The sequence below is a fragment of the Mobula birostris genome, chromosome 5 (assembly GCF_030028105.1).
Source record: "Mobula birostris isolate sMobBir1 chromosome 5, sMobBir1.hap1, whole genome shotgun sequence".
In the NCBI taxonomy this organism is placed as follows: Eukaryota; Metazoa; Chordata; class Chondrichthyes; order Myliobatiformes; family Myliobatidae; genus Mobula; species Mobula birostris.
In genome coordinates, this window is record NC_092374.1 from 180,041,797 (window position 1) to 180,054,012 (window position 12,216).

The window sequence follows — 12,216 nt, forward strand, 5'->3', positions numbered from 1 at the left end:
ATGCGGCTATATTGATAGCAGATATCATGACATGGTTATAACAGCATGCGTTTTTATTGATGTACATCGATAATGACATGTGATTGTAGTCCAATGTGTTTACAATGGTATGAGGTCGTGTAGCTGCCTCTGCCACAGCCCCTGTAACCTGTGCAATCTCCACCTTTGCGCAGGTGATGTGATGGAAATGACCGAGCTCACCAGCATCCGGTTTGTGTCCTCGCCGTACATGCTGGACCTGTCGAAAACAGCCCGCCACTTTGTACCCAACACCGGCTTCCAAGTAGTGGTATGTAACCGGGGGTTGAGGGGGGGGGGGTGGCTGGGAGTGCACCTGGAAACCACGAGGTTTGGGGAGTGTTGTTGGAGGGAGCTGGGACAGGGACTGACCCCCTCGTTCCATCAAATCTTTGCTTTCACTGGGGCTCTTCGTCCTGATGATGTACGCATTGCAATCTTGTGCAATTTATAATCAGGCGAGTTAGGTTAAGCACAACAGTTGCTGAGTTATTCGAAGCATACTGCATGTGGTTGTAGATTTTCCATTTGACTAGTTGGTTAATATTCTTGCAACAAACAGAAGTGTCTCGGGCACTTTCCAATCTGTGTATAGCTACCTCATTCAGGGGCAGTCTTTCAGGATTTGGATGACTTTGCTGATATTAGAAAGGTTTCTGATTCAGTACTAAGGTTTTCTCAAAATGGAATTTAAAGGAAAATAGAAGTACTGGAGGCCTGAGGCAAAAACAAAAAATGCTGGAAACACTCTGGGAGAAAGAAGAACGGAGTGACTATAAATTAAAATAAAAAAGACCAGCTGGCAATACTCAGTAGGTCAAGCAAAAGCGTGGGAAGACAAACACAGTTAATGTTTCCGTCATATTGAAAGGCTGAGATTGTGGAGGGGATTATTTTTAAAAATGTATTTAGTGATACAACACAGAATCGGCAAATTCTGTGATACAACAAATTCTCCCACCATAGGAAATGTCCTCTCCACATTCACTCTATCAAGGCCTTTCACCATTTGATAGGTATCAATGAGGTCACCCTTTATTCTTCTGAATTCCAATGAATACAGGCCTACTACTACTACTACGACGTCGACTCAGGCCTAGGGGGCCGGCATCGGGCACGATGGTGGACTCTCCACTTCTCCCTCTCCTTCATCAGTGTGTTCAGTTCATCTACATTAGCCGCGCCGCTCTCTTCTAGGAGCGTGTTGACCACAGTCTTGGGAGGGCATCCAGGGTTCATCCTCCCGTGCTTGGGCTCCCATATGATGACTAGGCTGGCAGGTAGCTCGGGGTGGCGTAGACAGTGCCCCGCTAGTTGCAGTCTTCTCTCCTCAATTTGAGTGGTGAGCATTGGTAGGTCGTTATAGAGCTCGACGTTCATCATGTCAGGGCCTTGCCTTGCTATTGGTACCACATAGCCCAGTACTACTCAACCGGCACCTCCCCGGTGCACTTCGGTTAGCCAGGGAGGAGGATGTGTAGGCACCCAGCAGGACTGAAAACAAACCTGTCAAAGGGTGGATGAACTCTTTGTGAGTCAACGGTCACCTACCGTCTGTGTGAGGAGTGGCGCGCCACACAGTCTTTCATTTCGCACCTTGTAAGGCATTATGATGACGAACGAATACAAGCCCAGAGCCATCAAACGCTTTTTATATGACAAGCTGTTCAGTTCTGGGATCATTTTGGTGAACCTCTTTTGAACCCTCTCCAGTGTCAGCACATCCTTTCTAAGATAAGGGGCCCAAAACTGCTCACAAAACTCTGTGAGGCCTCACCAGTGCCTTATAAAGTCTCAACGTTACATCCTTGCTTTTATATTTTAGTTCCAGCATTTAGTAGGAGGATTGGTTACCTCTTCCTAAGTGACAAGATATTCTGCTCATTGAGTTTTGTACCTGTTCAAATATCTTGTAAATGGTATAATTTTACCCACCTCTACCACTTCCGCTGGTGGTTCGTTCCAAGTACCCACCACCCATTGTGTGGGAAAAGTTGCCCCTTGTGTTCCCTTTGAATCTTTCCCTTCTTACCGTAAACCTATGGCCTCTAGCTTTAGACCTCTTTAGCTTGGCAAAATGATCAGTGACCATTAATTTTATCTCTGCCTCTCAAGCTTCCATAAACCTCTATACGGTGACCCTTCAGCCTCCTTCCATCCAGAGAAAAACACCTCAAGCTACTGAGTCTCTCGATAACTCAATCCCTCCAGTCCAGACAACATCCTTTGTGCATCCTGTCAGGCTCAGTCACACTGGGCGGCCGGAATCACACACGCTGTTTCAAGTGAGGTCTCACCGGCTGTATTGTGGTAGCCCAACCCTTGTACTCTGTGCCACAGCTGATGAACAGGACAAGGCAGGGCTTGGCGTTAAGGACAAAGAGTTACACTGAAGCTCGATGCAGCCACTGCAAGGGCTCGGCGGGGAAGGGCCACGGTGCAGGGTTATTCTGCCGCTGCACGAGCTCGGCGGGGAAGGGCCACGGTGCAGGGTCATTCTGCCGCTGCACGGGCTCGGCGGGGAAGGGCCACGGTGCAGGGTCATTCTGCCGCTGCACGGGCTCGGCGGGGAAGGGCCACGGTGCAGGGTCATTCTGCCGCTGCACGGGCTCGGCGGGGAAGGGCCACGGTGCAGGGTCATTCTGCCGCTGCACGGGCTCGGCGGGGAAGGGCCACGGTGCAGGGTCATTCTGCCGCTGCACGGGCTCGGCGGGGAAGGAGCACGGTGCAGGGTCATTCTGCCGCTGCACGGGCTCGGCGGGGAAGGGCCACGGTGCAGGGTCATTCTGCCGCTGCACGGGCTCGGCGGGGAAGGAGCACGGTGCAGGGTCATTCTGCCGCTGCACGGGCTCGGCGGGGAAGGGCCACGGTGCAGGGTCATTCTGCCGCTGCATGGGCTCGGCGGGGAAGGACCATAGAGTAGGGTTATTCTGCCACTGCACGGGCTCGGCGGGGAAGGGCCACGGTGCAGGGTCATTCTGCCGCTGCACGGGCTCGGCGGGGAAGGACCATAGAGTAGGGTTATTCTGCCACTGCACGGGTTTGGTGGGGAAGGACCATAGAGCAGGGTTATTCTGCCACTGGAGAAGGAGGGCCGGGTTGGGGAGGAAGCCTTCAATTATTGTGGTGGTATCCCACCCTGGAGTGCCACTTGAGCGACAGCAGTGTTTCTGATGTGTATGAATGTAATACAACAGTACGGAAAGCAGCAACTATGAGTGTAGAGAATGAAAAGGCGTTGAGCGCTTTGTTCTTGAAAATAATTTTAGTACAGTGCAGAAACAGGCCATTCAGCCCACAATGGTGTGCCGGCCCCAAAAACACCCAAACGCTAATCCCTGCTACCTACACCATATGCATATCTCTCCATCTTCCTTGCATCCATGTGCCTATCCAAACGACTTTTAAAAGCCTCCAATGTATTTGCCTCTCCCACCATACTGGGCAGCGCATTGCAGGCATTCACGACTCTCTGAGTGAAAAATTTACCTTTCATATATCCCCCAAATCTACCTCCCATGGTAACTGCGTGCCATTCAACCCTGGGAAACATATACTTTCTGTTCATTCTATTGATGCTTTTCATAATCTTGTAAATCTCTATCAGATTTTCCCTCAGCTTCCGGCACTCCAGAGAAAATAACCCAAGTTTATCCAGCCTCTCGTGATAGCATAGGCCTTCTAAGCTAGGTAGTATCCTGGTAAAACTTTATTACGAATAAAGTTTATTTAAAATAATAATTGTCACCATTTACATTGTTTACTCTGTGACCTTCATACGAGCAAGGAATTTCATTGCATCCCAGTGTATATGACAATAAACTAACCTGAATTTAAATCCGATAGGTGACTGTGACATACCCCGATGGGACGCCAGCTGTTAACGTACCTGTGAAGGTGGGAGAAGGTCCCGCTGTGATGACTGATCAACAGGGGCTTGCAGTCATTGAGAACGAAGCCCCAGCCAATGCAAACGTCCTCAACTTGAAGGTAACACCTCTGGTTTAGGTCATTGCAAGATGATGGAGAGACCTAGCTATCTGGTGCAGGGATCCTTCAGCAAAAACAGAGTTGTGCTTTTGGAGACAAGAGTCACAGAATCATACAGGATGGATATCGGCCATTTGGCTCAACACACCCATATCGGCTAATGGCCCCCATTGGTATTAATCCCGCATACTCGTAAATCTTATCCCGATTTACCAGCTCAGTACTGAATAGAACAGGAATGACCATAGAGCAGACTGATTCATAGTCATATAGCATGACCCCTTGGTGATCTGGTCCATGCCAGCCAAGAGTCCCATCCCAGTGAGTCCTTATTGCCTGCGTTTGGCCTATATCCCTCTAAACTGCTCTTATCCACGTACCTGTCCAAGGGGTGGCCTGGCAGCGTGGTGGTTAGCACAATGCTTTACTGTACCAGCGACCCAGGTTCAATTCTTGCTAAGGTCTCTATAAGGAGTTTGTACTTTCTCCCTGCCATCTTGTGGGTTGTCTCCGGGTGCTTCGGTTGGTAGGTTAATAGGGCATTGTAAGTTTTCCCTTGCTTAGTCTAGGGTTAAATCAGAGGTTGCTGGGCAGCGCGGCTCAATATTCTGCGCTGTAGCTCAATAAATAAATAACTATTGTCAATGTATTTGCCTCTTTCACTTCCCCTGGCAGCTTATTCCACATACATACCATCCTTAGGTTTTTAAAAATGCTGTCCCTCAAGTTTCTATTAAATCTTTTCCTCCCACCATCAGATTATGTCCTCTAGCTCTTTATTCTCCAACCCTGGGGAAAAAGACCATGTGCATTCACCCCAGATATCCCCGCATGACCTTTTACCCCTCTGATTTCTCCAACATTCCACCAGTTAAAGTGCCAATCTGCTCCACAACTCTCCATAACTCAGTATCCCAAGTTTTGGCAATTTCCTTGTAAATCTCCTTTGCACTCTTCCCAGTTTAATGGCACCTTTATTTTATAGTGGGGTGACCAAAACTGAACGCGATCTCACCAACACCTTTCACAATTGCCATGTAAACCAGACGATCATGCTTATCAGTCGGGGCACTGAGTATAGGAATTGGGACACTATGTTGCAGTTTTACAAGTCATTGGAGAGGCCTCACTGAGAGTAACGTGCATGGTTTTGGTCACCCTGTGATAGGAAAGACTAAATGGGAAAGTGTAGAGAGAAGATTGTGAGGATGTTAGAGGGAGGGGTTGGCCAAGCTTGATCTTGATGTCTCAAAATGTAAGGGGAGGAGGGACAACCTAATAGACATGTTTGAAATTAAGAAAGGCACAGATAAGGTGGATGGTAACAGTCTTTTTCCCAGGTTCGGTGAGACCAAAAATCGGCGACATTGTTTAAGATGAGGGAGGACAGCCTTAAAAGGGGTCTAAGGGGCAACCTTATCATGCAGAGATTGGAGAGTATATAGAACAAGCTGCCAGAGGATGTGTTGTTCAAGAAGAATTTGGATAGGTTCATGAGGGATGTGGTTTAGGGGGATTGGGCTGAATGCAGGAAATTTGAGTTAGCTGTGGGTACATTTGGTTAGCATGGACTCATTGGGCCAAATGGCCTGTATCCAAACTGTATTCCTCTGACTCTTTGATCAATACAAGAGTCATGGATATATAGGTCCATGCAAGACTCCTCCCACTCCAATTCACCTCACCTTCTGCTCGTCCTATTCCACTGTCCTTGTAGATGTCCAGCTTCACCTTAAATGTACGTTTCTGGTTGCCTCAGTAAGGGAGCCGGATTCACCGACCTGTTAGTCACCTGAATTCTCAGCTGGGGCCATTCATGTGGGTGTGCACTCAGTTGAGGTTTACTATCGTCAGGTGAACCAAGGTACAGTAAAAAAAAAAATCGGTTTTGTGGCACCAACATTTTATCACATCAGTGTATCGAGGGAAAACGACAACATAATGCAGAATGAGTGTTACAGTGCAGTGCAGGTTCAAGGGTCATGATGATGCAGATGGTCAGGTCCAGAGTCCATCTTATGGTACCAGGACTGCTTGAGCCTTAAAGCAGCAGGATAGAAGTTGTCCTTGAGCCTGGTGGTACATGCTTTCAGGCTTTTGTATTTCCTGCTGGACGGGAGCAGGTAGAAAAGAGAACGCCCAAGATGGGTGGGGTCTTTGATTATGCTGGCTGCTTTACTGAGGCATCAAGAAGTATCAGCAGAATCCATGGAGAGGAAGCTCCAGTTTCTTGAGGTCTGAGGTTGAACAGTTGCTGTGATGCATCTGGATAGGATGCTTTCTATGCTGCATCGATAAAAATTGGTGAGCATTAACATGCCATGTTTCTTCAGCCTCCGGAGGAAGGAAGACAAGGATAAAATGCTGCAGGAGCTCAGCTGGTCAGGCCACACCTAGGGGGGAATGAACAGATAACGTTTCGGGCCAATACCTTTTGTCAGGACGAGAAAGGAAAGGGACATAAATCAGAATAAGATGTCGGGCAGAGAGGAAAGTTCAAGCTGGCAGGGGACAGGTGAATTCAGGTGTGGGGAGATGGTAGGGGGATGGAAGAGGGGGATGAAATGGCGGAGCAGACTCAATGGGCCCAATAGCCCAATTCTGCTCCTATATCTTGTGAACTAATGGCCTTATAGAAAGGGAATGGTATTAGAAGCTGCGAGGTGATGGGTGACAGAAGTGAAGGCTGAAGAAGAAGGAATCTGATTGGAGAGGACAGTAGATATGGAATGAAAGGAAGGAGGTGGGGGAGCCAAAGGAAGTTGATGGGCCAGACATGAGGGTGGGAAAGGGGAAAGAAGGGGTGAGGGGGCAAAGGAATGAGGGAAAACAAAGTGGGGAGAGGGGGTGAAAGGAAAACAGAGCAGAGTGTGTATCTGGAATTCAGTGAAAGTGATGTTGAAGCCATCAGGCTGGAGACGAAGACAGAATATGAGGTGTTGCTCCCCTAACCTATGTCTGGCCTCATCACAGCGGTAGGAAGGGCCATGGACAGACATGCCGGAATGGGAAGTCAAATTGAAATGGATGACCACCCAAAGATCCTGGCTGTTGCGGTGGACTGAGTGAAGGTGCCCGGTAAAGTAGTAAATTAGTTCCCCCAATCTGTGTTGGGTCTCGCTGATGTAGATGCCATACCAGAAGCACTCATTGCTACCCTTTGACCTGTTTGGCATGGGTGACCCTGCCAAGAGCCAAAGCATAAAGCCCTGACTCCAGCCAACAGAGCTCACCGGGTCACTGAGGCAGGCAAACCTCCAAACCCTATGGCAAGGTTGTGGTCCTCTTGGAGGAGCCTGTTGAGACCTGCACTGTAACGTAACATGTTCTGCCTTGTTGTATTTTCCTCAATGCACTGTTGTAGTGAAATGATCTGTAAGGACGACAAACTTAACTAAGTTTTTCACTGTACCTCGGTACAGGTACAATAATAATCCAATTTACCAGTTTCATTCTGTAATGTACTGCGATGCTGCTGTGAAAAACTAATTTTATGGCGCTTGTACCCTGTGTGTGTACCTCTGACAGCTATAAACTTCAACTGGTCAAATTTGATCTGGTCAAAAGGCCCACGTATGGAGATACCCTGCACCATTGATGATGTAAACCATGTGTGTTTAGTTCACTGTGTGGAGACCACAAAGGAGGTGGATCTTTATTATCAGATATAGAGATCAGTAACCAACCCATCTCATAAAGGTATCCCATGCAGGAATAACTTACCTCTGGCGTTTGACACTTCTAATGTCTGCATATATACTTTTTTCAGGTGACAGCTGGAGAGGGAACCCTTGGAAAAGAAATCCGAGAGGGAACAGTGACAGCTGAGATCTATCAGTCTCCCAGCAGGAGCTACCTCCAGATCAATGCTCCTCACACCGTCCTGAAGGCAGGACAGAACCTGGTTATCGAGTTCCGGGCTGTCACGGAGCAGAATGACGCAAGGATTGACTCCTATTATTACATTGTAAGTAAACTCTCTCCCAAGATCAGGTGAAACCAGAGAATCGTAGATGCTGTAAGTTAAAAGTAAAAGCAGAACGTTTTAGAAATGCTTAGCAGATCCAGCTGACGCTGAAGTGAGAGAAACAGGTCAGGATAAGTTGTCGGTACTTATAAATTGAGTTACAGTCCTAGATTCGTAGAGTTGTACTCTACAGAGACAAGCCCTTCAGTTCAACACCCATGCTGAGCAAGAAGCCCAGTCTGCCTCTGTTTGGCCCTACCTGTCCAAGTGTCTTGTCAATGTTGTGAATGTATCTGTCTCAGCCACTCCATCTGGCAGTTCATTCCATGACCTGACTATCCTCTGCGGGAAGAAGTTGCCACTTGAGTTCCCATTAAATCTCACTCCTCTCACCATAAGCTCATGCCTCTAGTTCTTGAATCCTTAACCCTGGGGGAAAAAACCCTGGGTCTATCTATGCCCCTCAGGATTTTACACCTCTCTATAAGATCACCAAATATTCTCCATTAGTCTTAGCTTGCTCAACCCCGGCACTCTTCTCTTCTGCACTCTTTCTAGCTTAATAACAACTTTTGTATCACAGGGTGACCAAAGCTGAACACAGCTTTCCAAATACAAACTTACCAACGTCTTGTACCACTGCACCATGACCTCCCAATGTTTATACTCAGTACCCTGACTCATGAAGGCCAGCATGCCAAACACCTTCTCTACCACCCTGTCTATCGATGTGTCCACTTTCAGAAAACCACATTACTTGTACTAATGTTGGTTCAGTTTTTCTTTATCTCCATCTGGCTTTGGGGCCTGTGTTACTATTTACAACATATTTTCACGGACAAAGCTGACCCCAACTGCTTCTTGTACTGTGATATGAACCCACTTGGTCTCACATTGTTGGAGATGTTCCCTTCGTTCAATCCATCTCACTGAAAACTTTGTTTTCCTTCCACAGTCTGATGAAGGGTTCCGCATCTGGGTCATTTACTGCATCACTCTCCACAGATGCTGCCTGATCTGTAGAGTATTTTTGGCAAGCACTGTTTTTATTTCAAATTTCCAGCTTTGTTTTGTTCAAGAAGTGTCTTTCAGCCCAAGACCATGTCATTTCTCTAACCTAGGTAGGTGGGGGCCAGATATCAGCACAGCTTTGAGCCGTCAACATACATCATCCAAATCCCTCCTCTGGGGTGATGCTCTGGCGTGACCACAACAAACTGCAGAGAGTCACAGCTCAGCACATCACGGAAACCAGCCTTCCCTCCATGGACTCTGCCTACACATCTGACTGTCAATATAATCAGTGACCTCTTCCACCTGGACACCCTTCCCATTGGACAGAAGACAGAACAGCCTGAAAACGCGTGACACCAGGAGCAATACCAACTTCTGTCCCGCTATTGAATTGATGTCTTATGTGATAAGATGGACTGTTGATGTCACAATCTAACTTGTCCATAACATCATGAGACATAGGAGCAAAATTAGGCCATTTGGCCCATCAAGTCTGCTCTGCCATTCAATCATGGCTGATCCTTTTTTCTCCTCCTCAGCCCCACTCCCCGGTCTTCTCCCTGTAAATTTGACGCCATGTCCGATCAAGACTATATCAAGCTCTGCCTTAAGTACACCCAACGACCTGACCTTCACAGCTCCCTGTGGTAACAAATTCCATAATTCACTACCTCTGGCTAAAGAAACTTCTCTGCATCTCTGTTTTAAATGGATGGTCCACTATCCTGAGGCTGTTGCCCTCTTGCCCTAGACTCCCCCACCATGGGAAACATCCTTTCCACATCTACTCTATCAAGGCCTTTCAAAATTTGAAAGGTTTCACTGAGATTTCCCCCGCACTGCCCCATCGTTCTAAGTTCCAATGAGAACCCAGACCTATCAAACTTTCCTCATATGATAACCCTTTCATTCCCGGAATCATCCTCGTGAACCTCCTCTGAACCCTCTCCAATGCCAGCACATCTTTTCCAAGATGAACAGAAAACTGATCACAATACTCAAGGTAAGGCCTCACTGCCTTATAAAGACTCAACATCAAAACCCTGCTCTTGCATTCTAGACCTCTTGAAATGAATGCTAATGTTGCATTTGCCTTCCTTACCACTGACTGTACTTGCAAGTTAACCTTAAGGGTGTTCTGAACAAGGACTACCAAGTCCCTTTGCATCTCAGATTTTTGGATTTTCTCCCTGTTTAGAGAATAGTCTGCACATTTATTTCTTCTTCCAAAGTGCATGACCATGCATTTTCCAACATGCTATTTCATTTGTCACTTTTTTGCCCATTCTCCTAATCTGTCCAAGTCCCTTTGCAGTCTACCAGTTTCCTCAACACCACCTGCCCATCCACCAATCTGTGAGCCTTTAGTGTGGCCCTCAGAATGCATTATTCCAGCAGTTGCCCAAACAACTGACCCAACAGCATAGCTGACACCTCCAGAGAGCCAGAGCTAAACGGTCGTTTCCCCATCTGTGCCTGCTTTTCTTTCCTAGGTCACTAGCAAAGGCAAGGTGCTCACCACCGGGAGGATCACAAAGGCAGATCCCACCAGGCTTCAGCTTCGGGTGGATGCTGACATGGTCCCAACGTTTCGCCTCATTGCATACTACTACATCCAGTCAGGAGAGCGCTTGGAAATGGTGGCCAACTCAGTGTGGATCGACATGGAGGACAAGTGCAAAGGACGGGTGAGAAGTAGTCGTCTACTCCTCCCAGAGCAAAATACTGTAGTTGCCAGAAGTCTGAAATGAGAAGCTGTAATTGCTGTAGTTTTGTTCTTTGGATGACAGCACACCAAGTATGACTTTAGCTCTAGCTGGATTCATCAGTTTTCAATTCCGAAAACAATATTGCATATAAATTCTATAAGACTTAATTTTCATTTTATTCCCCAGAGTACTCACTTAGTCAAATGTTGGAAACTAAAAGGCCTTGGAAGAGGCCATTTGGCCCATCAGACTTCCATTGACACTAAACCTATTTTAATCTCCCTCATCTCCAATACTTATCAACTTCCACTTATTCATTGATTGAGATACAGCGTGGAGTAATCCCTTCCAGCCCTTCAAGCCACATCGCCCAGCAATCCCCCAATTTAATCTGAGCCTAAACACAGGACAACTTTACAATGACCATTTAACCTGCCAACTGGTGCATTTTTGGACTGAGGGAAAAAACCAAAATACCTGGAGGAAACCTACCGAATTGCAGGGAGAGTGTACAAACTCCTGGCAGGCAGTGTTGGGAATTGAAGCCGGGTCATTGGTACTGTAAAGCACTGTGCTAACCACTACGCTACAGTACCACCCCAGTTTTTTATGCTGTTGGGTTGGTTTACGGCAAGCCCACCAACCCACAGGTTTTTGGAATGTGGAATAGAACTGCAACACCTGGGGAAAGGAAAAGCCTTGCGGGAATGTGCACACTCAACCCGCGCAGACTTCACCCTAGGTCGGGATCAGCCATCGGTCTCTGAATCTGTGAGACAGTGGCTCTACCAGTTCATCGTCCCCACTTCTTCACCACTTATCAGTGGTTACAGCTTAAGGTGATCTTGTTTCCATTTGCAACTGGGAAAATCAAACCAAAATTGACTTGTGCATTGGATGGAGCCAGGGGTTGGAAAGATGATGTATTCATTCCTTTTGTCTTGATTAAGGGGTAGAATTTAAATCACCATCCTACATTGGCAATCCCTTGCTTATGCCTAACACTGCAAAGATATGTATGGTGTTTAGAGTCCAGAAACAGGCCATTTGGCCCAACTAGCCTGGGCCAGTATTTGTATTCAGCTCCAATCACGTCCCAACTGCAGACGCTTGCAACATGAAATAAAACCAACCAGACAATGTTGGGAACTTTCAGCTTTACATGTATCATTAGTATATATTAATTTATAGTGTATTTTATGGATTGCTCTGTACTGTTGGCCCAAAACAATTTCAAAACATATGTCATTGCTAATAAACCTGATTCTGATTCTGGGTAAGCTGTGCAGAGAGAAACAGTTGTTTTAATTTGTAGACAGAATTACTCGGCGGATCAGTCGGTGGCTGTAGAGAGAGAAATAGCTGAAACTTGTCATTGAATTGAACATTGACTGTTTTTCTCTCCTCAGATGCTGCCTGATCTGTTGAATATTTCTGTCTTTAATTTGAAACATCAAGTCTTCTCCTCTTTCCACAGATGCTGCCCAAGCTGCTGAGAGCTTGCAACATTTACTCTCC

The 12,216-nt window shown here is 46.9% G+C and overlaps 1 protein-coding gene across 1 annotated transcript in view; it reads left to right on the forward strand.

Annotated features, from left to right (window-relative positions):
* The window catches only part of LOC140198092 (complement C4-A-like), a 145,562-nt gene that overhangs the window by 36,424 nt on the left and 96,922 nt on the right, over nucleotides 1-12,216 (forward strand). Inside the window, exons 10-13 of the mRNA XM_072258982.1 lie at nucleotides 174-289; nucleotides 3,865-4,008; nucleotides 7,778-7,975; nucleotides 10,483-10,677. Coding sequence (XP_072115083.1) covers nucleotides 174-289; nucleotides 3,865-4,008; nucleotides 7,778-7,975; nucleotides 10,483-10,677 — 653 coding nt within the window. The remainder of the gene's footprint in view (nucleotides 1-173; nucleotides 290-3,864; nucleotides 4,009-7,777; nucleotides 7,976-10,482; nucleotides 10,678-12,216) is intronic.